The 25715-nt window shown below is 42.6% G+C and overlaps 1 protein-coding gene across 1 annotated transcript in view; it reads left to right on the top strand.

The window, feature by feature from the left end:
- The window catches only part of ice1 (KIAA0947-like (H. sapiens)), a 96245-nt gene that overhangs the window by 25822 nt on the left and 44708 nt on the right, over positions 1-25715 (top strand). Inside the window, exons 8-13 of the mRNA XM_078539096.1 lie at positions 339-421; positions 5831-5867; positions 5960-6019; positions 9940-10020; positions 16256-16656; positions 20232-25397. Of these exons, the coding sequence (XP_078395222.1) occupies positions 339-421; positions 5831-5867; positions 5960-6019; positions 9940-10020; positions 16256-16656; positions 20232-25397 (5828 nt within the window). The remainder of the gene's footprint in view (positions 1-338; positions 422-5830; positions 5868-5959; positions 6020-9939; positions 10021-16255; positions 16657-20231; positions 25398-25715) is intronic.

Genomic DNA, 25715 nt, shown 5'->3' with positions numbered 1-25715 from the left:
CTCCACAGATGCTGCTAGACCTGCTGAGTTTTTCCAGCATTTTCTGTGTTTCTTGTAGCCCATAGTGTTTTGATAAAAATGATTGCAGTCACAGCATTAAAACAAATCCTGAAGTGCCCCTTCCCAGATAGCAAAGAAGACCAAGGTTGGTTGTCGAAATGTTTAAGTGTTCAAAACAGAAAGCATTTCTTTTATGGAGCACCTGGGGTCTTACGACTCCGTCAACAAAAGCATTCCTGTGACTCAGTACAAGTATGAATCATTTTCAGGATTTCTCATTTGACTGTCCTCTGATGTCATTATAACAAAGTTTTTTTTTTCCTTTCTTTCCAACAAAGAAACAACAACAAAACAAAATGCAGAAATAAAGCAATTGAAAAAGGAGAAGACAACATTGGAAAGAAATCTGAAGAAAACTCAGGTACAGTTGAAGTACTTTTAGGCTAAAGAAAAGTGAAGCCAAATTTGAGAATTTACACTGCCCATGGAGAGTTCTACCCAATGCTTTAATAGACAAGAAAATAAGTGGGGGTGGGGGGAGGGATGTATGGTGGGTGGGGTGGTGGCAGTGGTGGGTGCTGCATGCATCCCAGCCACTGAAAGTCACTAAAAGGAGCACATTTTTAAATTGGCCCTTGCATGTAGAATCAAAATGGAAGCTTCCAAAAAAAAGTTATTGGGATAGAATGGGGTTTTTCATCTAATTCGTGACGAACCATCAGCTTCCATTCTCTGATTTTTGGACTATTAAATGTGTATGCAAGATCATGTTTCAGAAAAGAAAATCATTAAATGGAAGGTCAAGCCTGAGGAGTGCTCTTAATTCAAGAGCATGATAGAGAATGCTTTCCCTAAAATTGTTTTGTTTTTTATGAAGTTCTTAGACCTGGGAAATTCAGTCATTTCCCCCTTCCCCTTATTACACTGCTCTCTGAAGTCACAACAGAGTACGCAGCCAGCAGTGTAGTATCTTACGATTCTGTAGTTTGAGTCATCCTGGAGCAGGTCTGAAATCAGGCCCTTAATGTTTGCAATACAGGTGCTTTGGGCTGTTCGCATTTGGATGATACATTGAACCAGGGCCTCACCTGCTTGTTCTGATAGACTTTAAAAATCCATGGCGCTATCTGAAGAACAGCAGGGGAGGGAAGTTCTCCTGTTATCCTTGCCCACTTATTTATCCCTCAACCAACACCACCAAATACCGATTAATTTATCTCATTACTATCTCCGGGGCCTTCCTGTGCAGAAATTGGTTGCTGGATTTGCCCATATCACAACTGCGAGTAAAGAGGACTTCAGGAGAATGTCCTTTATCAGTATCATCTTGGTCCAACTAGAAAGGAGGTGTTGCTGGATCTGATGCTAGGGAATGAGGTGGGTCGAGTGGACCAAATGTCTGTGAGGAACACATGGGTAGGAGTCATCATCATATCATAAGGTTTAGACTAGTAACCCAGAAAAGCAAGGAACAGAATAAAGTAGAATGTCTAAATTGAAAGAAGACTAATTTCAATGGGATAAGAAGGGACCTGGCCAGGGAACCAAAGACTGATGGGAAAAACAGTAACAAACAGTGGGTGATCTTTTGAGGAGGAGATGCTTCAGCTACAGGCTAGGTACATTCCAAAAAGGGAAAAATGGTAGAGGAACAAAAACTAGGACTCCTTGATTGATGAGGGAGACGGAGAATATGATGAAACAGAAAAAAAAGGGTGTATGATGCATGTCGAGTGAATTCTTCAAGCAAGATCAAATCAAATACATTAAATTCAGTAGGTTGAGAGGGAAAGTGAAGAGGAAAATAAGACTGACAAAGAGAGGATATGACAAAAGAATGGCAGTTGACATAAAAGGGAACCCAAAAATCCGCTACCGGTATGCAAATAGTAAGTGAGTAGTAAGAGTTGAAGTGGATCCTATTAGGAACAAAGAGGGTGATACATACTTAGAGGTGCAGGGCAAGGCCAGGTGCAGAAGCAAGTCAGCAGGGAAATCACAGAGATGTGTAAGAACTACAAAGTGGTGATAGTGAAGCGTTTTAATTATCCAAATATCGAATGGGATAATGTTAGGGTAAAGAGGGGGAAGAGTTTCTGAAATGTGTTCTGGTGAACTTCCTTGATCAGTCATGTTTGTGGCCCAACTGGAAAGGAAGCATTGCTGGATCTGGTGCTGGAGAATGAGGTGGGCCAAGTGAACCAATTGTCTAGTGGGGGGAACACTTGGGTAAGAGTGATCATTGGATCATGAGGTTTAGACTAGTAACGTGGAAGAGCATGGGACAATCTAAAGTAGAACATCTAAATTAGAAGAGAGTTAATTTCAATGGGATGAGAAGGGATCTGGCCAAGGTAAAAAGGAACTAAAGACTGACAGGAAAATGGCACACTTGTGATGCTTAAGAAAGAGACTCAGGTATAGGCTAGGTCCATTCCAACTAGGGGAATAGGTAGGGGACCCAAAATCAGGGCTCCTTGGATGACGAGGGAGATAGAGAATGGGATGAAACAAAAAAAAAGGGTGTATGATGCATGTCAGGTGAATTCTTCAAACGTGAACCAGGTCAAACACAATAGGTTGAGAGGGGAAGTGAAGAGGAAAATAAACTGGCAAAAAGAGAATATGAGAATAGAATGGCAGTCAACATGAAAAGGAATTCAAAAATCTTCTGCCGGCATGTAAATAGTAAGTGGATAGTAAGAGTTGGAGTGGTCCCTAATATGGACAAAGCGGGTGATATATGCTTAGCGGCACAGGCAAGGCTAGAATACTTATTGCATTCTTTGTATCAGTGTTTACTAAACAGGAGGAATCTGCCAAAATAATGGTAAATGAGATGGTAAATGTAAAGAATGTGGTAAAAATTGAGTGGCAGGAGGTAGTGGAAAGGCTGGCTGTGCTTAGAGTGGTTAGTTGCCTGGATCTGGATGGTTTGCATTCCACTTTGCTGAAGGAAGTGGGGGTTGAGATAGCGAAAGGTCTTACCATAATCTTTCCTAGCTATGGGGTAGGTGCCAGAGGATTAGAGAGTTGCAAATGTGACACCGTTATTCAAGAAAGGATGTAAGGACAGCCCTAGTAACTACAGGCCAGTCAGTTTAACATCAGTGGTAGGTAAGGTTTTAGAAACAATTATCAGGGAAAATATCAACAAGCACATGGGGAGGTTTGAGTTAAATGAGGAGAGCCAGCATGGATTTGCAAATTATCACGCTTGACTAACTAAATTTTTTGACGAAGTAACAGAGAAGGTTGATGGAAGGTCTCTAAATGGATTTTAAGAAAGGGTTTGACAAAGTACCACATTAAAAAGCTGGCTAACGACATTGTGGCTTGAGGAATAGGAGGGTCAGTGTCAACTTGGATAAAGGAAATTGACTTGAGGACAGAAAACAGTCCTAAGTGGTTATTTTCTCAGACTGGAGGATTGTGGAGACTGGTGTTCCCCAAGAGTCACTGCTAGGACCTTGATTTTTATATATATAAATGACTTGGATATTGGAATACAGAGTTAAATTTCAAATTTTGCCAATGATACCAAACTTGGAGGAGTGGCAAACAGTGAGGATAATACTAATCAATTGCAATAAGACATAGATAGGCTAGCAGAACGGGCAGACAAGTAGCAGATTGAATTTAATACAAAAAAGTGTGAGGTAATGTATTTTAGCAGATGGAATAGGGAGAGGCAATATAAGCTTAATTGCACAGTTCTAAAGAGTGTGCAGGAACAGAAGGACTTGGGGGTGCATGTACATAAATCTTTGAAGGTGGCAGGGCCTATTGAGAGAATGATTAGTCAAAATTATGGGATCGTGGGTTTCACAGATGGAGGTATGGAGTACAAAAACAGGGAAGTTATACTGAACCTTTACAAAGCTGTGGTTAAGTCACAACTGGAACATTGTGCTCTGTTCTGGTCACCACACATTAGGAAGAATGTGTGGATCCTTGAGAGGGTGCAGAGGAGATTTACCAGAATGTTTCCAAGATTTCCGCAAGAATATTAGGTCAGAGAAGCTGTGGTTGTTCTGCTTGGAGTAAGAGAGATTGGGGGGAGATTTGATGGAGGTGTATAAGATTATGATAGATTTGGATAAGGTAGACAAGAAAAAACTCTTCCCATTGGCTGTGGTGACTAGGGAACACAGATTTAAGATTTCAGGCAGTGAATGGTAATGATCTAGAAATCGCTGTTCACGACAGTGATGGAAGTAGAGATGATCAATGATTTCAAAAGGGAATTGGATGGCCACTTGGGGGAAATAAGCTTACAAGGCTATGGGATAGAGCTGGCAAATGGGACTGACTAGATTGATCCACCTAGACTCGATGGCCAAAGGGTCACACCCTGTGCCATAAATTACTATGACTCTTACAATTTCAAAACTAGCACATTGGCAATGAAGCATGTTGGGACATCTTGAGGACACGAAAGACACTATATAAACGTAAATTCTTTATCTTGCGTATTGGCCTGTAACCTCCACACTCCCCAGCATCAGATTTGGTGGGGGGGGGGGGGGGGGGTACCCCAAAGATGCGCTGGGAATCCCTCTGGCCAGCTCCCAGGTATGGGTTTGCACGGCAAAGTGCTAACTTCCTCTGGACAATTGTGCAGCGCTGGGAACCATCCGAAAATGCGATTTATACCAATAGTTACCCAGAAAAAGTTAGGAGAATTAAAACCTCTTCTAACTTCTGAGTAACTATTGTAAAGGCCCAGACTAACCCCACAGGACGCCCCCACACCCCTGACCCACCTCCACGGGAGCCCCCCCACCCCCCCGCCCCGACCTTCGAATGTCCAAACACCCCACCTCCATGAACGTCCGGCCCACTTCACCCCCTCCTTATGTCTGACCCCCGGGCCTCCTCCTCCACGAAAGTCTGGCCCGCTGCACCCCTTCCCGATGCCCAACCCCCCGGGCCTCCTCCCCCATGAATGTCTGACCCGCTGCACCCTGTCCCGAAATCCGACCCCCGCCAGGCCTCCACCCCCATGAATGTCTGACCCACTGCACCCCCTCCCGATGTCTGGCCAGTGCCCCCCACACCCCCCGGATTTCGCCCGGCGTGAGTTGGAAGGTCAGATGAGATAGGCATGGAAGTAATTTGGAGCAGGTAAGTGATGCTGATTGCCACTCTGAGGAAGTTACAGCCCAATATTTCTCTTTAAAATGAGAATAATACCAATACCCACAAATTTGTCATTTCCTTCATGTTGCTTCTTTCCTAAATCACAATCTTCATTGCACACTGCCCTCCTCTGTATAATTAGTGAACAATGTATTGCCACATTAAACCATTGCTGATCTGTGACTTAGTGAGCTGTATCAACCATAGCGAGAATAAACTTGAATTTATTTTACGAACACCTGTACTTGTTTTTCCTACATTCTTAATAGTTTCTTTATTTTAAGCACAAGTATCAATTTGTATCAAATATACTTCAAATAAAACTGCTTTTATTGTATTTGGGATTAGAGGCTAATGTTTGGGGATTGAAATTGGGGAAACAAAAATGAGACCAACAAACTTAAACCATATATACTTTTTTCTAGTACACATTATCATTACCGTTATGAATTTAAATGTAACAGCAAAAACAAGATTGTTCTGGGTGCTGTAGTACGATATGATTAAACTTGCCAAGTTGGATGCTGGGGGACAATACGCAGGAGTATGGAGAATAATGGGATGCCACAGCATTGTGCCACGTTCGTCACATCTTTAACTGAAAGTTGTTATAGAGGTGTCCCTTTGTGCTTAAAGGGTTGATACTTTGCTATTTTGAAGTTGGTAATGTCTTTTTTTTAATTAACAGGAAAAACTGATGCTACAGCAGAAGAACGGTATAAAAGGTAAAGTCCACAATCTTCATTCTGAAAAACTTTTTCACTAATTGTGTATCAAATGCACGTTTTTAAAACACCTGCAATATGATGTCTTACAGTTTTAAAAGATGCACAGACACAGAATGCCGTGCAGGAAGTACCAACGAAAATTGATACAAGTAAGCAATTCAGCATCCTAACACTCAAAATATTTAGTGCATGTATATTGTGTTTCTCTTTTGATTTTAATGGAGTTGTTGATCATGCTTAAGGATTGTATAAGCGCAGTCATTGGGGAAGAGTTTGAGTCATTGCTACAAAAGTGTTGATTAAGCATGTACTGATCATATTGCTATGAATGGCCAAAAGTAAATCTGCTCTTCTCATTTATAAACCTGATGATGTGCCTCTCATGCCCATTGTGAATGCTGGATTTTTTTTAAGATAGAAAATTTTGAGATAGATCAATAATGAGCTAAGATGTGTATAACCTGCGCTTGCTGAATTTAATTTATAAGTTCAAGATAGTTATTTTTTTCTCTAGATAATCAAAGGTAATGTTTGAGAATGTTTTGATAGATCAGATGAAGTTAGATGGGAAATGATAAGATGTGTATTTGTGAAAAAAAGAGAGAAATCCCTGAAATAGGGATGTTGTTTTAGATGCTTTGTTTATACTTCTGAAAATAATTTCAAAAAATGTTAATGATTTAGAATTTTTGCAATCCTATTTTTCAAAATACATGAATTACCCTAATGTATAAAAAAAATTCACAGCATCAACTCTTAATGCTCAAGGAACCACCTTTGTAAAATGTCAGTGTAAATCGAAAGCAAAACACTTCAAGATTTATATTTCCCAAGACCAGCATTTTTTTTGGAAGCATTGACTTTGATAGAATTGCAACACTCCTGTGTTAGAATTAAAAGATCATAGTTAATTTCCTGATTTTGTGTTCCCGCCTGGCCCACAAAGAGCACATATTGAAGGAGACGGTGGAGTTGTGGTAACATCACTGGACTTGGAGTCCAGGGACCCAGGCTAGTTCTCGAGAGACACTGGTTCAGATCCCACTGTAGCTGGTGGAATTTAAATTCAATTAATAAGTTTAAAAATAAATGTGGAATTGAATGTTAATCTCAGTAACGGCAATCAATTATCGTCGATAGACTGCAGTCCGAAACGGGAGAATTTATCATAGAGAACAAGGAAATGGCAGAGCAATTAAACAACTACTTTAATTTTGTCTTCACGGAGGAAAGACATAAATAACTTCCCAGAAATGCTAGGGAATCAAGGGTTTAGTGCGAAGGAGGAATTGAAAGATATTAGTATTACAAAAAAAAGTGTTGGAAAAATGAATGGTACTGAAAGCCGATAAATCCCCAAGGCCCGATAATCTATATCCCAGGGTACTCAATGAGATAGCCATGGAAAGAATGGATGCGTTGGTTGTAATCTTCCAAGATTCTGTAGATTCTGGAACAGTCCTGGCAGACTGGAGGGTGGTAAAGGTAACCCCACTATTTAAAAAAAGGAGGGAGGGAATCAGGGAATTACAGACCGGTTAGCCTAACATCAGTGGTAGGGAAATTGCTAGAGTCTATTATAAAGGATGTGACACCAGGACACTTAGGCCAGAATTTTTCCCTCGTCAGGTGGGCTCGGCGGGGGCGGTTGGGAAGCCGACCCCCACCTGCAATTGGCTCCACACTGAGATTTCACGTGGCCAGGCTAATTAAGGCCTGCCCTGCGTGGATCGCGAGCAGCAGCGCTCAGTGCTACCTGTGTGGGCAGGGGGAGGAGGGAGAGCCGGCCTGGAGCGCTGTTCGCGCATGCGTGCGGTAGAGCGCTTCAATCTCCCTGAGGCATGGAGCCGCCTCGGAGATTGAAGCGCTTTTTAAGAAAATTAATAAAGACAGTAAAAAAAATTTTTAAAGTCCCCTCATGTGACTTTGTCGCATGAGATGGGGCATGTTTTTAATTCTAAAATAAAGTATCTATTTACTGTTTATTTGCTTTAGGAAACTTCATCCCGCTTGTGGGTGAGGTTTCCTTAAAAAAAGGTAAAGGCTGCTTGGCCTTTTCGCCTGCCCGCCAACCGTAAGGTATGGGCAGGCAGCGTAAATTTGATTTTAATTAGCCTGTTAATGGCCTTAATAGGCCTTTCAGTTATCGGTGGGTGCGCAGCCGACTCCGGCATCAACATCATCGCGCATCATTTTATGCTCGGGCATATCGGGCGCACGCCCGTATGCCCAGCATAAAATTCTGCCCTTAGAAAATATCAACGGGATTAGACAAAGTCAACACGGATTTATGAAAGGGAAAACATGTTTGACAAATCTATTGGAGGTTTTCGAGGACGTAACTAGCAGAATAGATAAGGGAGAACAGTGGATATATTGTAATTGTATTTTCAGAAAGCTTTTGATGAAGTCCCACATAAGAGGTTAATGTATAAAATTTAAGCACATGGGATTGGGAATAATATATTGTCATGGACTGAGAATTGGTTCGCAGACAGGAAACAGAGAGTAAGAATAAATGGGTCTTTTTCGGAGTAGCAGACAGTGATTTGTGGGGTACCGCAGGGACCAGTGCTTGGGCCCCAGCTATTCACAATATATATCAACGATTTGGATGAAGGGACCAAATGTAATATTTCCAAGATTGCTGACGACATGAAACTTGGTGGGAATGAGAGTGGTGAGGAGGATGTTAAGAGGCTTCAAGGCGATTTAGACAAGTTGAGTGATTGGGCAAATACATGGCAAATGCAGTATAACGTGGATAAATATGAAGTTATCCACTTCGGTAGGAAAAGCAGAAAGGTAGAGTATTATTTAAATGGTGATTGGGAGATGTTGATGCACAAAGGGACCTGGGTGTCCTTGCACACCAGTCACTGAAAGCAAGCATGCAGGTGCAGCAAGCAGTTTAAAAGGCAAACAGTATATTGGCCTTGAATGCAAGAGGACTTGAGTACAGGAGTAAGGATGTCTTACTGCAGCTGTACAGGGCCTTGCTGGAGTATTGTGTGCAGTTTTGGTCTCCTTACCTAAGAAAGGATATACTTTCCATACAGGGAGTGCAGCGAAGGTTCACCAGACTGATTCCCGAAATGGCAGGATTGTCGTCTGAGGAGAGATTGGGTTGACTAGGCCTGTATTCACTGGAGTTTAGAAGATTGAAAGAGGATCTCATTGAAACGTATAAAATTCTGTCAAGACTGGACAGACTGAATGTAGGGATGATGTTTCCTTTGGCTGTGGGGCTCTAGAATAAGGGGTCACAGTCTCAGGATACGGAGTAGGCCATTTAGGGCAGAGATGATCAGAGACTTCTTCATTCAGAGGGTGGGGAACCTGTGGAATTCTCTACCACAGAAGGCTGTGGAGGCCAAGTCACTGAATGTATTTAAGGAGGAAATAGATTTCTAGACTAAAGGCATCAAGGGATATGGGGAGAGAGCGGGAGTATAGCTTCGAGATAGAGGATCAGTCATGATCATATTGAATGGCAGAGCAGGCTCGAAGGGCTGAGTGACCTACTCCTGCTCCTATTTTCTATGTTTTTATGATTGTCATAAAAACCCACCTAACTCAATAAAGCCCTTTAGGGAAGGAGGCTTGGCATCTTTACTCTGTCTAGCCAATATGTGACCACAACCCATGTGGTTAACACTAAAGTGCTCCCTGAAATAGCCCAGGAAGCCACTCAGTTGCACCAAACTGCTACAGATAAGTCATACCTGATGACTGCAGTGGCTCAAGGCGGCCGATCATCACTATTGTCTCGCGGGCAATTAGGTACGGGCAAGAAATGCTGGCCTAGCCAGTGACAACCACATCCCATGAAAGAATTTTTAAAAAATGGAAACTCAGGCATCTAGTGCCACAGTTTTTTGACCATTATTTTAAATGGTGAATCTGCATATCTGAATTTATGATACATACTTCGGCTGGCAAGCCTCCCACTGGGAGCAAGGCATTGGAAAATTACTCCAAACATTTACATGTGCATGTTTGATTTCTTCTTTATTGTTTTGTAAATCTTAATTGGTGAAGATGTGTTTATTGTTAATTGTACCCACAGATAAAGTAAAAGTGTTATTGGAAGAAATATGGATGTGTATTGAAAAGCCTAATGTACAAGAGAAGCCAAACAAGAGCCCAGGTATGTTGAGTCTAATTTTGATTATTTGACTCTGTCATCTAATGTAAAAAAAAAGGGATAGCATGAACATTCCTCACCTTTATCAAATCAGAGAATGGTTACAACACAGAAGGAGATCATTCAGCCCATCAAATTCACACCAGTTCTCTGTTAGAACAGTTCAGCTACTCCCATTTCCCCACCCATTCCTTGTAATCCTGCATATTTTTGGTGCTTATCCAATTCCCTTTTGAAAGCCACAATTGAATCTGTCCCCACTGCCCTCTCGGGCAGTGCATTCCAAGACTCTAACCATTCACAGTATAAAAAAATGTTTTCTCTTCCCTGTCTCTCACTGTGAGGGTTACACTAAATCTCTTCCTCTAGCTCCAAGCCTTCGGTCCTTTTGTCAGTCACCCTTAATCTGTGTCTTCTGGTTCATGACCCTCCAGCCCAAGGGAGCAGTTTTTCTCTATCTGCTCTGTCTAGACCCCTGATCGTTTTGAACACCACTATCAAATCTCTTGTCTTTAGGGGCAACATGCCCAATCTCTCCTTTTAACTGATGTCCCTTATCCCTAAAGCCATTCTCGTATATCTTCTCTGTGCTCTCTCTAAAGCCTTCACATCCTTCCTAAAGTGTGGTGCTCAGAATGACCACACCGCTCTAGCTGAGACTGAGCCAGTGTTTTATAAAGGCTCAACATAACCTCCTTGTTTTTGTACTCAGTGCCTTTATTTAAAAAGCGCAGGAATTCTGTATGCCCTTTTTAACCACTTTTTCAACCTGCACTGCCATTTTCAATGATTTGTGCACAGATACCCCTAGGACTTTCTGTTCCAGTATCCCTTTAGAATTGTAGCCTTTGTTTTATGTTGCCGCCTCTAATTCTTTCTGCCAAAATATATCCCTTCACATTTCTCTGTATTCAATTTCATTTGTCATGTTCTTCCCATTCCACAAGCCTGCATTTAACCATTACAGTTCCTCACAGTTCACAATATTTCCAAGCATAATGTCATTTGCAAACTTTGAAATTGTGTCATATGCACCTAAATCCAGGTGATTAATATATCAAGAAAAGCAGTGGTCCTGGTACTGACCCTTGTGGAACACCGCTATATACCTTTCTCTAGTCCGAAAAACAACTGTTTATCACTACTCTCTGTTTCTTGTCACTCAGTCAACTTCATATCCATGCTGCCACTGTCCTTTTTATTTCATGGGCCTCAACTTTGCTGGTAAACCTAGTTTGTGGCACTTTATCAAATATCCTTTGGAGGTCCAAATGCACCACATCAACCACATTCCCCTCATCAGCTCTCTCTGTTACTTCATCTAAAACATCAATTTGTTCATTAAACTCAATTTGCCTTTAAAATATCTGTGCTAGCTTTCATTAATTCATCAACCCTTGTCCAAGTGACTTAATTTTGTCCCAGATTATCATTTCTAAAAGCTTTCCCAACACCTAGGTTAAACTGACTGACCTTTGATTGCTAAGTTTAGCCTTATACCCTTGTTTGAACAAGGGTGTAACATTTACAATTTTTCCAGTGTTATGACCTCTGTAGAACCCTCTAACTTTCAAAGAGAAATTCAAACTTCCAGTTATGAGCTGAAAGGATGACACATCAAGATTTCGCATTTTAAAATTAATTTACTGTATCAAATGACCAAAAAACACGATTGACTAAACACGTTCTTGTGTAGGCAACTTGTACTTTAAACCATAGAACTAAACAACATCTTGTTACTAATCACTCTCTCCAGAATTGCAAGTATCATAACAAACAGTTGACATTTGCTCCCAGCCTCCAGTGGGTTTCTTCCGTTCTACTTTCCCAGCTGGTTAACTTCTAATCATCTAGTCCCAGAACTCAGACACACACACACACTCTCCCTCTGTCTCTCGCGCCCTCTGTCTGTCTGTCTCTCGCGCCCTCTGTCTGTCTGTCTGTCTCTCGCGCCCTCTGTCTGTCTGTCTCTCGCGCCCTCTGTCTGTCTGTCTGTCTCTCGCGCCCTCTGTCTGTCTGTCTGTCTCTCGCGCTGTCTGTCTGTCTCTCGCGCCCTCTGTCTGTCTGTCTCTCGCGCCCTCTGTCTGTCTGTCTGTCTCTCGCGCCCTCTGTCTGTCTGTCTGTCTCTCGCGCCCTCTGTCTGTCTGTCTCTCGCGCCCTCTGTCTGTCTGTCTCTCGCGCCCTCTGTCTGTCTGTCTCTCGCGCCCTCTGTCTGTCTGTCTCTCGCGCCCTCTGTCTGTCTGTCTCTCGCGCCCTCTGTCTGTCTGTCTCTCGCGCCCTCTGTCTGTCTGTCTCTCGCGCCCTCTGTCTGTCTGTCTCTCGCGCCCTCTGTCTGTCTGTCTCTCGCGCCCTCTGTCTGTCTGTCTCTCGCGCCCTCTGTCTGTCTGTCTCTCGCGCCCTCTGTCTGTCTGTCTCTCGCGCCCTCTGTCTGTCTGTCTCTCGCGCCCTCTGTCTGTCTGTCTCTCGCGCCCTCTGTCTGTCTGTCTGTCTCTCGCGCCCTCTGTCTGTCTGTCTCTCGCGCCCTCTGTCTGTCTGTCTCTCGCGCCCTCTGTCTGTCTGTCTCTCGCGCCCTCTGTCTGTCTGTCTCTCGCGCCCTCTGTCTGTCTCTCGCGCCCTCTGTCTGTCTGTCTCTCGCGCCCTCTGTCTGTCTGTCTGTCTCTCGCGCCCTCTGTCTGTCTGTCTGTCTCTCGCGCCCTCTGTCTGTCTGTCTGTCTCTCGCGCCCTCTGTCTGTCTGTCTGTCTCTCGCGCCCTCTGTCTGTCTGTCTGTCTCTCGCGCCCTCTGTCTGTCTGTCTGTCTCTCGCGCCCTCTGTCTGTCTGTCTGTCTCTCGCGCCCTCTGTCTGTCTGTCTGTCTCTCGCGCCCTCTGTCTGTCTGTCTGTCTCTCGCGCCCTCTGTCTGTCTGTCTGTCTCTCGCGCCCTCTGTCTGTCTGTCTGTCTCTCGCGCCCTCTGTCTGTCTGTCTGTCTCTCGCGCCCTCTGTCTGTCTGTCTGTCTCTCGCGCCCTCTGTCTGTCTGTCTGTCTCTCGCGCCCTCTGTCTGTCTGTCTGTCTCTCGCGCCCTCTGTCTGTCTGTCTGTCTCTCGCGCCCTCTGTCTGTCTGTCTGTCTCTCGCGCCCTCTGTCTGTCTGTCTGTCTGTCTCTCGCGCCCTCTGTCTGTCTGTCTGTCTCTCGCGCCCTCTGTCTGTCTGTCTCTCGTGCCCTCTGTCTGTCTGTCTCTCGCGCCCTCTGTCTGTCTGTCTGTCTCTCGCGCCCTCTGTCTGTCTGTCTGTCTCTCGCGCCCTCTGTCTGTCTGTCTGTCTCTCGCGCCCTCTGTCTGTCTGTCTGTCTCTCGCGCCCTCTGTCTGTCTGTCAGTCTCTCGCGCCCTCTGTCTGTCTGTCTGTCAGTCTCTCGCGCCCTCTGTCTGTCTGTCTGTCAGTCTCTCGCGCCCTCTGTCTGTCTGTCTGTCAGTCTCTCGCGCCCTCTGTCTGTCAGTCTCTCGCGCCCTCTGTCTGTCAGTCTCTCGCGCCCTCTGTCTGTCAGTCTCTCGCGCCCTCTGTCTGTCTGTCTGTCAGTCTCTCGCGCCCTCTGTCTGTCTGTCTGTCAGTCTCTCGCGCCCTCTGTCTGTGTCTGTCAGTCTCTCGCGCCCTCTCTGTCTGTCTGTCTGTCAGTCTCTCGCGCCCTCTCTGTCTGTCTGTCTGTCAGTCTCTCGCGCCCTCTGTCTGTCTGTCAGTCTCTCGCGCCCTCTGTCTGTCTGTCTATCTGTCTCTCGCGCCCTCTGTCTGTCTGTCTGGCTCTGGAGCTGGCCCTCGCCCTCTGTCTGGCTCTGGAGCTGGCCCTCGCCCTCTGTCTGGCTCTGGAGCTGGCCCTCGCCCTCTGTCTGGTTCTGGAGCTGGCCCTCGCCCTCTGTCTGGCTCTGGAGCTGGCCCTCGCCCTCTGTCTGGCTCTGGAGCTGGCCCTCGCCCTCTGTCTGGCTCTGGAGCTGGCCCTCGCCCTCTGTCTGGCTCTGGAGCTGGCCCTCGCCTCCTGTCTGGCTCAGGCCTTGGCCTTCGCTCTCTGTCTGGCTCTGGCTCTCGCCCTTTCTGAAGGTTACACTGTAGATTTCTTCCTCTAACTCCAAACTAGGCAAATCTTCCAGCCTGTTTTAACACCTCATGAAACCAGTCTTCAAACTGAACACAAGCTCCCATCTGCATGGCAAATGGTAGAGTCAGCATTTTCTCTGCTTAGAATTAGCCAGGCCAGCATATTATTATCTTCTTGCTTACTACATCTCAGTTGGCTGCAGACCAGATGAGACAAAACTGCAAACCCTCTCTTTCTGGAATATGCCTGGATTTTAACGGGTAGCCTGTCTCCAGGTCTCAAAATGGCTTCCTCCATCCTCTTCCCTATGGCAATGGGAAACACACAAGCTTGGCACTGAAGCAAAAATATTAATCAGTTATCTTTGATTACAGCTGTCTTTCATCTTAGGAGTAAAGGGATAAGTTCCAGCACAACTGTTTACAATTTTATATTGATACCACCATGCTGGGACTTCAGGAGAATCCAGGTTTATCCGTTATAGGTTAGGAACAGCTGTCAAGTGTAAATACCTTGCACCTCCCTTTCAATAAAACAGCTGCACTTGATATTAATAAGTCATCAGGACCAGATGAAATGCATTCAAGGCCAAAGGGCAGAAAGGACGGAAATCTCCGAGGTACTGGCCATAATCTTCCAGTCCTCCTTCGATATGGGGTGATGCTAGAGGACTTGTGTTACAACTACGAGGTTTATAAGATTATGATGGTTTAGGATTGTATCTTTTGGTTTATGAGATTACTATACTTTGGGACCGAAACTTCAGAGGTAGATTTGATCTCTAACAATTAAACCACCCAGACTTACTTGTCAGGCAGACTCTGTGGCACAGGTCACATGACTGCCTTTCGCCTATCCTACCTTTTGAAGCTACAGTCCTAAAATATAGTAATCTCATAAACCAAAAGATAGAATCCTAAGACATCATAATTTTACAAACCTTGTAGCTGTAACACAGGTCCTCTGCCACCACCTCATATGTAAGGGGGACTGGAAGATTATGGCCAGTACATTGGAAATTTCTGTCCTTACTGCCCTTTGCCCTCGGATGCATCCCATCTGGCCCTGATGACTTATTAACATCAAGGGCAGACAACCTTCTCTTTTATCAATTTTTAGCCCATCCAGTATCTCAGTTGTTGCCTCCTACACTATGGCAACATCTTCTTTCTTGGTAAAGGCAGATGCAACTTTTTCATATACGTCCCCCGTAATGCCCTCTGCTTCCATGCACAGATCCCTTTTTTGATCCCTAATCAGCTGCATGCCTCCTCTTATCAGCCGCCTTACTATTTATATACCGAAAGAAAACTTTTTGATTCCCCTATGTTAGTTGCCAGACCCTTCTCATACTCTTTTTTTTCTTTTTTCACTGCCCCTCTGAAGTTTATGTTGTCAGCCTGATTCTCACTTCTGTATCATCCTGACATCTATCATATTCCCCCGCCCCCCTTTCCTGTTTCATTACCTTCTAACTCGTTCATCATCCAGGGAGCCCTGGCTTTGGTTGCCCTAACTCACATGAACTGTGTCCCAACCAACTCCTCTTTAAAGGCACCTCATTGTCCCATTACAGTTTTTGCCTACCAACCTTTAATTCCAGTTCACCTGGGGCAGGACTGTTCTCAACCTACTAAAATTGGCCCTCCTCCAAATAAGTATTTTTGCTCTTGATTGCACCTTGTCTTTTTCCATAGCTAATCTAAACCTTATAATCCCTGTTCCCTAAATGCTTTTCTACTGACATTTGGTCCACTTGACCCACCTCATTCCACAGAACCAAATCCAGCAATGCATCCTTCCTCATTGAAGTACACCATCAAGAAAATTCTCCTGAGCACACTCAGAAACTCTTCTCTTTCTCTGCTTTGTACATTGTTGTTTTCCAGTTTATATTAGATAATTAAATTTGCCCGTTATCACTACTGTATTGTTCTTGCACCTCTCTGTAATTTCCCTGAAAATTCGTTCCTGTAAGATTTTTTCCACTGGTTTTGTGGCCTATAGAATTCACCAAGTTATGTAATGACACCTCTAGTCTTGATTCTTAATCAAAAAGCTCCTGGTTCTTACGTTGATGGATTTTTGGGATGTGGGAAACCTGTTTTCAAAAAGCACAAATGTTTGAATATGTTTAAAATTATTGTTAACTTTTTTTCAATCTAAACTGTCCTAGGCAAGAAAGGACCTTCGCAGAAGAAACGTAAGACCCTTAGAAGCAGTTTAAGTAACCCAAGTCACAGCAGTCTCCTGGAAACTCCAGAGCTGCCAACATCCTCACCCCCACATCAGCTGGAGTGTGACCAAGAGGAAAACAAACTCTCAAAGATGGATGAGAGTTTGACTGATGAAGGATTGCAAAGCAATGATGATAGTGCCTTCCATGATGACAAAACTATAGAATTGACCAGACAGAAAGATCCTGATGATAGTCCAACTGGTTCAAGTACTGATACTGACGGTGGTGATGATGATGAGCAAGATGCTTTAAGCCGACAACTTCAAGAGATACTTGACTGGACTGAACCTCTTCCTCCACAGCTGTCTCCGCTGCCGTGTTCCCCTTCATATAAAAAGGCAGGTCTAAGCAAAAAGCTGGTAGTTGTTATAGAACAATTTAATTTTATATATTTTATCAAATACTCAATTAGTTATTCCAATGATTGGTTTCGCACCTAATCTCTTTTGGGACCTTGGGCTACCATATTTCAGAACATTACAGTGCAACATCAAATATTTCATTGTCATTGATGTAATCGCTGCCAAGGTAATTTGGGCAGAGCTCTGAGGGACAACGGGGAACTACCACTCATTTTGCTTTCTGAAATTATCTGGAAAAATTGTAAAAGTGGTTGAGATAGAGTTATTTAGTGTATTAGCTCTCATTTTGAAACCTGGGCCTGAATCCAACCCATAGATAAAAACAAAATACTGCGGATACTGGAAATCTGAAATAAAAACAGAAAGTGCTGAAAAAGCTCAGCAGGTCTTGCAGCATCTGTGGAGAGAGAAACAGAGTTAACGTTTCGAGTCCATATGACTTCTTCAGAGCTAAAGAGAGGTAAATAAGTCTCTTTACCTCTCTAGCTCTGAAGAAGAGTCATATGAACTTGAAACATTAACTCTGTTTCTCTCTCCACCAATGCTGCCAGACCTGCTGAGGTTTTCCAGCATTTTCTGTTTTTATTTGAATCCAGCCCAGACTGAAAGGGTTGTAGCAGCCTTCCACTGCGCAGTTCTTGTTGAACATAAGAAGTCACCTTGTACTGTGGTTTTATAATTCAGCACTCATGGAAATTAAATTAGTAATTCCACGCACAGAACCAAGAAAGATGGGAGCTAATGATAATGGCGGGAGGAAACTGCTCCTCTAAGGCTAAGATTATGCTGGAGTTGATAAATAGGGAGCTTTACTGTATAACTGGTCCAACACTAGTATTGTTTTCCATGATGAGAACAAAAATTATGCAAATGTATAATATCTTTCCAAAAAAAATTAAGTGGCTATCAGGAAAGATATCCTCTCCATGTTGCATAGAAACTGGGCGTTCGGCTACTCAAACCTATTTTGACTATTCTATTATAATATGGCTGATCTGTACCTCAACTTCATTTGCCTACCATTTCTCTATAATTTCTCAATATCCTTATCTAACAAAACCTACTGATCCCAGTCACCCGGCATCTGCAGTATTTTGGAGGAGAAGCTTCCATATGTTCACCATTCTGTGGAATCTCACCAGTGTATGAGTTGGAGAGAAATTTTGAAAGAGCATTGAAGTTCAGTTTTTACTTAAAGAAGCTGTAAAGATCAATGATGTGACCCAAAATCCAGAAATGTACAACATTGATTCTCTTCTTGCCCCAGGCTATTTGTGAAAAGAATTTGACATCTCCACAACCCAATTACAAAGATGGTATGCAGGGGGATGATACTACTGAGAGTTCAAAATACACTGTGGTTTCAGTAGTATCTAATCTTGAAACAGTGGAACCGGAATTTAAAAGGTCAAAGCCATGCAGTAAAGAAGAATACAGATTAGGTGCTTGTGTTTTGAAAGTGGACAGGCATGAGCTTTTATAACAAGAAGCCTGTGTTTGTGGATAGCTAGGTACAACATTTGAAGCTATGAGGTGGCTGAAATTCATTGTTTGAGAAAGAAAAAGGGCCAGGTGGTAAGTTAACTTCCAAAATTAAGTGTTTAAAAACACTCAATATTAACGGCGTGTTGGAAATCCAGCTCCAACACACCGACTTCAGTATTAGTTGCAGCGCATCAGATACATGCGAGGAAGCCCCCTCAGGAGAAGCGGTTGCGCATTTAAATATGTTAATAGGTGAAAAGAGCTTTTTAAGCTGGGGTTTTGACTTTTAAGTGTGGGTACGCAGCTTCCTGGAAATCACTAGTGAAAGCAAGCAGGGGTGGGGGATGGGGTGTTGAGTGAGCAAGAGGGAGGAGGTTGGCATGATGCTATCAGCAGAATTAAATTGAATGTGCAATTGTACTCACCCTTTCTGCCCTGCTTAGGTCATTAAACTGCTTTGGGCTTTGTACCCTGCACTTCTCCTCAGCAATGTCCAGCCATGCCTTCTTGCTCTTGTTCCTCCCATCAGCAGGGAAAAGCCACGACAGACGGCAGCATCGGGTCTAGGGAGGCATCTGTGAAGTGAAGTTAAGCCTTGGGACTTCATAACTCCAGCTGATCCCTCTGTTCACCCAGCTGCACAATTCAGCAGTGCCCCTTTAAATAGCTCAGGTGATATTGTATCATGTGAGTCGTCATCACACCCGTTCACGCTCATTGTTTGGGGAATCCAACTAGGTTAAGATGCCACTGCTGAAACTTCCAAGGTCCTTGTGTGGTACCAGGTCTACCGATCCACTCCCAAAGAGAAAGAAAGCTAGTGGTTGATCTGCAGCCTAAAACTTACAGGTTGTTTATTGATTTCTGCAGTTTGTAACCTTCGAACATTAAGCTGCATTTATATATTTACACCATTTGCCTACAATAAGTACAAAGAGGGACAGATCCGGTTAGCTTTTAAACAACTCAGCTGTGCTCTAGATGTTCACAAGTAATGGCACGGAAGTTTTGTAATATTCTCTTACTTCCAAATTATCTTTAGATTTGATAGTACATGTGAAAATGTTTTTAATCGTATGGGAACAGACAGGAATTAAGTCCAGTTACACTTTTCAGCCAAATGTTATCCATATTGGCATAGCTGTGGGGAGGGATCAATTATTGGGCAGTTACATTTTAGAACTTAATATAATTCATCATATTTTGACAACCAATATTTATGTTTACAGTGGTCTAATGCATGGTATAGTGTTTGTATACCATTGCATGCTCCAAGCTTCACAAGAAGGAAGAGCACCCCATGTATGTGGTCAGCACAACTGAAGCAGTATAATTTCATGTCATGATATATTGAGGACATAAAAATCTATTGATACATAGGGAGCTTTTATCAAAGAAAATTTCAAATAGAATCTAAGATTCAAGAGAAATGAAATATTTATTGAAAGCCATAGAAGAACAAAGTATGCCTAAACCAATCGAAAATGAAAAATGGCATTCAGTGGTGTTTTTAAATCTTAAAAGTGCCAGTAGCTCAAAGAAATTTCACCTCACTGGGGCAACCTTTTTTTCCTCTTACCAGTTCTGCCCCCTGCCCTTGCTGGAAGCTGTTAACTCTTTGCTGAGGTGTAATGCTAGTGCAGTAAGCATCTTCTAACTCCTGGCTCAAGTAACTATTATTTGTGTGAGCTGAGGACTTGTTTGACTCTGTTGCTATCTACATCCATGACTCAGCATTTCCAACAACAGTGGTTATAGCAGTCATGAATCAGGAGTCTTTTTCCCTCCGCAGCCCAGAGACGCTAACTGAATTGTAGCATCCCAACCATTGCCCCGACTGAAATCAGAAATTCCGTACGGGCTGGACACTGACCCTGGGGTCTCCCTTATTCCTCTGACTCAGCTACTAAGTAAGGTATCATGGGAGCCTGACCTTGGTTTATTTGATATTTTTTAAATGATGAACGAGTAATGTCATACAGCTTCACCATTTTCTGTTTAATTTCTAAATAGAAACAACTTAAATGTCAAATATTGTAAATAAAATATTTTTCTCTTTTATGCAGCAAAACTTATTTGGAGATATTACAGATTCAAGTGATGACGAAGGTAGTAATCTTCCCAGAAGGAGCTGTGGTGAAAGTGTTCCGGAGATTGATCAACTGTATAGTTCTGGATGCACCGAGGTGCCGATAACTGATCAAGCGTCTATGGCGGAAGCAGGCATTTCAGCAAGAATGGTTGGAGAATTATCTGCAGAGAAAATGGATTGTTCTGAGGCAGAAACTGAAGGCCTGAATGAGCACTGTTTGAAAAAAGCTGAAGTAGAGGCTGAAATGTCAGATCCTTATTTGATTGTCAAAGATGCTCAGTGTAGAAATGAGAACAACATGGAAGTTCAGTCTTTACCTGAGGAAACTCAAACCAGAACTCCAGAAATGTACAATGTTAAGAATCTGACATCTCCACAACACAATTACAATGATGGGATCCAGGGGGACGATACTACAGAAAGTTCAAAAAACAATGTGGTTTCAGTAGTATCTAATCTTAAAACAGTGGAACCAGAACTTGATAGGTCAAAACCATGCAGCAGAGAAGAATGTGGAGCAGACATTTGTGTTAAAGAAGTAGAAAATGAGGAGCTTGTACCAGAAAAAGACAGTGCTTTTGGACAGCTTGATGCAACCTTTGAAACAATGGAGGTGGCAGAAATTCATTGTAATAGTTTTGCATGCGGCAGTCAAAGAGGTGAATGTACACTAGCTTCAGTGCTATCCCCTGATTTGGAGCACACCATATCAGAATCTGTGACAAAGGAGCAAATTGGCACCACCACTGTGGAGGAAGTAATACCATTTTCCCAGCTTAACAGTAAAGTGATACATGGTGTTGCTGAGGATAAGTCAGCTGAATACATTCCTACTGGGCACGTGGAAATGGAGGAAAACAATTGCAACCATTTTACATCTGACAGACAAAAAGGGGGATGTACACAGACTTTGTTGCAGCCAACTGACGTGGAGCTTCCTCAAGCAGAGTCACTGACAAAAGAGCAAAATCTTAACAAAATGCAGGAGGTAACACCGCCAGCTGAGGTTTACTGTTTTACGGAAACTGCTGTTTCTCGAGAACAGTCCAAGAACTGCATTTCTACAGGGTGTACAGAGATGGAAGAAATTAATTCTGGTACTTCGACATCTGATAATGAAAAAGATAAATGCACACTGACTCCGGTGCCAGCCTCTGATTTTGAGCAGACCCAAACTGAATTTCATGCAGAAGAGCGAAGTGGACTTGACAAAATGCAAGAGATAGCACCGCCATCTGATTTTGACCATTCTATAGAAACCAGCATATCTCAGGATAAGTCAAAGAACTTTGTTTTTACAAATGAAACAGAGATGGAGAATATTAATTCTGTTAGTTTAATATCTGATAATCATAAAGATAAATGCATACTGACTTCTGTGGTGTCCAAAGATATTGAAGAGTTTGTAGCAAAAGAGCAAAATGTAATTGACAGAATACAGGAGACAGCTGTACTTGGCAAGACTGACAATTCTGTCATAACTGATGGTGCCAAGGACCATATTTGTACTGGAGGTGTGGAGGTAAAGGATGTAGATTCCAAAAATTCTACTCCTGGTAGTCCTAACAGTTCAGAGCAGGAATGTATTCAACATGACAATTCAGTCTTAATAATAAAGGAGAAAGACAGTATCAACAAACTGAAGGAGGTCACTTCACTTGAATGTTCCATGGTAGCTGACACCACTCAAGAGATTTCCACTTACAGTAGGGATATGGAGATGGATGAAGTAGATTTGAACGGTTCTACATCTAACAGAGAAAAAGATGAATATATATCAACCTTAGTGCCACTCGGTACTGAGCTGACCCAAGCAGAGTCTACAAAAGGTCAAGATTATCTTAACGAGATGGAGCAGGCTTCTCCACTTGCTGAGCTGGACAGTTCAGTGATATCTGGTGTTATTCAGGATGAGTGCAAAGACTACCTTTTTACACAAGTTGTGGCAATGGAGGATGATAGTTCCAGTGAATCTGCATCTATTGAATGTACATTAATTTCAGTGGAGTCTTCCATTGAAGAACTTGAAACCAAGCCAATAAATGAGTATGACATGATTACCAAAACAAAAGATGGATCTTCATTTTTTAAACCAGACTGTTCTTTTGTGGTAACTAATCTTGCTGAGGACAGATCTACAGGCTATACTTCTACTATGGAAACCTCCAACAAATGTGAAAAGCTGAGTTTCCTTTCCACATGGTCAAAACCAACTGAAGATATTGAAAAGGTAATGTACATGGTTCGTGAAAGTCCAGTGGATAAGTGGAATGGAGGAAAAGATAAGTTGGTGGAAAACGAGGAAAACAGTGATATAGGAGTGATAAACAATCATAATTTAAAGTTGTCAGGAGAATGTTTGTCTTCTAATCAAATTGCCACACAGTTTGAAATTAATACTTATTCAACTCAATCCGCAAATGCAGATCTGTTACAGGACAGTGTGAGGCAAGAAGATTTTGTGGAAGTTGGGGAAAACAATGCATGTGATACTTTAAATAATAATTTAGCAGAATCTGAAGAAAATGCAAATTCAGAAAAAAGTGAGGATACACATTTGAAAAGTAGAAAGTTGCCTGGTAATGAGATACAGCTGCCACTTCAGGAACCTGGCACTGCCTCAACTCAGATATGTGAGACGAATCCACAGAACTCTGAGGCAGAAGTCTCAATGTTGGTTAGAAAAATCAAAAGAAAGCAATGGCATAGAAAGATTCTAACTCCCCAGGGAGAAACACCGGAAGCCATTGATCAAAATGTGGTTGAAGATGAAATCAGAGCTGAAGTTTGCACACCTGAAAATTTGAACCATGAGCTCAAAGTTCAGGCTGGAAATGAGAAACTTGAAACTGAACATCACACCCTCTCTGTTAATGGCCATGTTAATGTTCAGTGTGCTGAACTGCCTTTTGATTCTAAAAGTGTATCAGAATCTTTTGAAACTGTTTGTAATATCGAACGCATAACAAATGCTAAGGATGAGTCAATAGCCACCCATCCTGACTGCATTGAGAGTAAACTGATGACTTTGGATGAAGATTTTCAACAAGATGTCTGTCGAACCTCAGTGTGCAAAGCAAATGCTGACACAAATGTGAATTCTGAAAATGTAGGTGAAAATGGCAACAATACCAAGTCAGTAAGATGTGAAGCTTCAGCTTTAGATTTAGATACCCCTACGCTAAAAGTTTTCAACAATGAGCCTCTTTCAGAATTGAGCCCTAACACTGACGAGTTGTTAGAATGTACGCAAACAGAAAATAAAAATTTGGTGAAAAATAATTTGCTACAAAATGAACCAGAAGTTGAGGAGAAATTGAAAAATTCTTCTGAAGTCTGTTCCAATCAAGACAGTAACATATGCATAAAAGAGCAGTTTGGCATCCAGATAAAAAAGAATACCATTGGAATTGCAGATGAAATGTCCAATTGCATCTCAAGTGTAAAAAAGGTGAATAATTCAACAAATACACCTATAGAGGGAACCTCCAGTCATAAATCTCTTGTGCAAACAGTAGACAGTTCAACACAAACTGAAAATGATGGTTCACAAATAATGCTTTACACTAGCAGTGATCTATTAGCTGCAGCTAAATCTGTTCCTCAGATGGACATTGTTGAAGAAGGTAAAGTAGGAACACCAAAGGCAAAACGACATTCGAGTTATTGTGATCTGTGGAATCCATCATTTCCTGATGCTCCTTCAGACCATCGGAGACCCATTCATACAGTGGCATTACATGAAGAAGGGGCATTATTTGAAAGTACAGTTGACAATTCAGTGGATATGGAGTCATTTGGAACTTCAGAATGTGAGCAAATCCCTAAAAAGACTGTGAAAAGCAAAAAAATGCAATCGTGTAGAAGATTGCCAACTGCTTTGACAGAAGGAGATGGAGATGTGCAGCAAAATGGCATTTTACAAAAGTCAAATATACAGTCCACCTGCAAAAGTCGTGTAGTTTTAAGAAGAAACAAAAGAGGTTCAAATCCAGACAATCCACCTGTACAAGCCAGTGCTGACACTTCCGCTCCAGTGTTGTGCACGCAAGAGATCCATCAAGTAATGTTAGAAATGGGAAAACCCCTGCCACCTCTGCTGCCACCACTTGTAGCCACACCTCCAAGAACTGCAAGAGCTGCAAAACCAATATCCCCTCTTATCACAACATCTGGTGTAGCCTCTCTGTGCTCCCCTGCAGATGATTTGGCTTCTCCTTCAAAAGAGACCTCAAAGGCTGCTTCAGTTTCACCTCCTTTGGATTACACTCAAAGAAAGTCTCCCTTAATGCACTCGCCATCCCCATTAGAATTTGCAAGAACTGAAAGAATCCAATCTTCCCCATTACAATTTTGCACTGCGACTCCAAAACATGCTGTTCCTGTGCCTGGGAGACTACCTCAGTCTGCATCATCAACTGGTGGTTCAGCTTTACCTCAAGAGAACTCTGTAAAAATTCTGGATGCTATGTATCCCAACCTCTCTGCCCGTGCAAGAACTTTAAATATCCTCCGTGGAAATGTTCAGCTCAGTATCCGTGGCCCTGCAGATAGTGAGAACCAAGCTGGGGCTGTGAATCAAATCATGGGATTCAAAGCAATCAATTCTGCTGCAACTGCATTTGTGAAAGCAGGAAGCAATACCAGATCAGAAGGCACAAAAACTGATGAAAAAGATTTGGAGCAGCAACAGCCAGCTGTTGCTGCTCGCACATCAAGTACTGAGGATAAACCTAAAAAAAACCAAATGGCTACCAAAAGAAGTGCAGAAGGTGATGGAGCAGGAAAGGCAAAGAGACTGAAAACAGATAATAATTGTCAGAATGAAGATATTACTACTGATTTAATCACCCCACAAGAGTCCTCAACTGTAAATGTTATTGACACAACCAAACCACTTTTCAATGGGCTAGTCGAACAGACAACTGGATATAAAGCTGAACTTGAACATTTCTCCCAGCCTCTTGAATCTATTAATTCAAGTGAAGAGGCTGTAGCCAGTGCCTTAATGAAAATTACTAAATCTTGCTTTGACCTACTGCCGGTTATTCGCAGCCATGTGTTTGTTGGGAATATTCCTCAGATCCCAGTATTGCGTGATGAAGAGAAGGAAGTGATTTTTGAATTGAATGGCAATAAGGTAAGCACGTGTAACCAATTTTGTTACTGTGCTGCAGTAGCCAGTTGTTTTTGTCAAACTAGGCTCATGGTAGTAATTTAATGTACTACAAATGTTTAAAACAATGTTCGTGGATTAATGCTGATAATGGAGGAAGTTAAGGGTATATATAAATGCCACTGAAGGCTAAGTTTGTTATCCTGTGTGGTAATAATTAACTCCGCTTCAGAAGTAATTCTCCAGATATGCAGTGATAACCGACCATATACTGTTGCTGAAAGCAATTGATTGCTAATTCATTTCACTTGCTGTTTGTGGGATCTTGTGCATAAACTGACT

Source organism: Cetorhinus maximus, chromosome 3 (assembly GCF_964194155.1).
Source record: "Cetorhinus maximus chromosome 3, sCetMax3.hap1.1, whole genome shotgun sequence".
Taxonomy (NCBI): domain Eukaryota; kingdom Metazoa; phylum Chordata; class Chondrichthyes; order Lamniformes; family Cetorhinidae; genus Cetorhinus; species Cetorhinus maximus.
The sequence above is the reverse complement of the archived record's forward strand: the minus strand, read 5'-3'. Positions and strand labels throughout refer to the sequence as shown.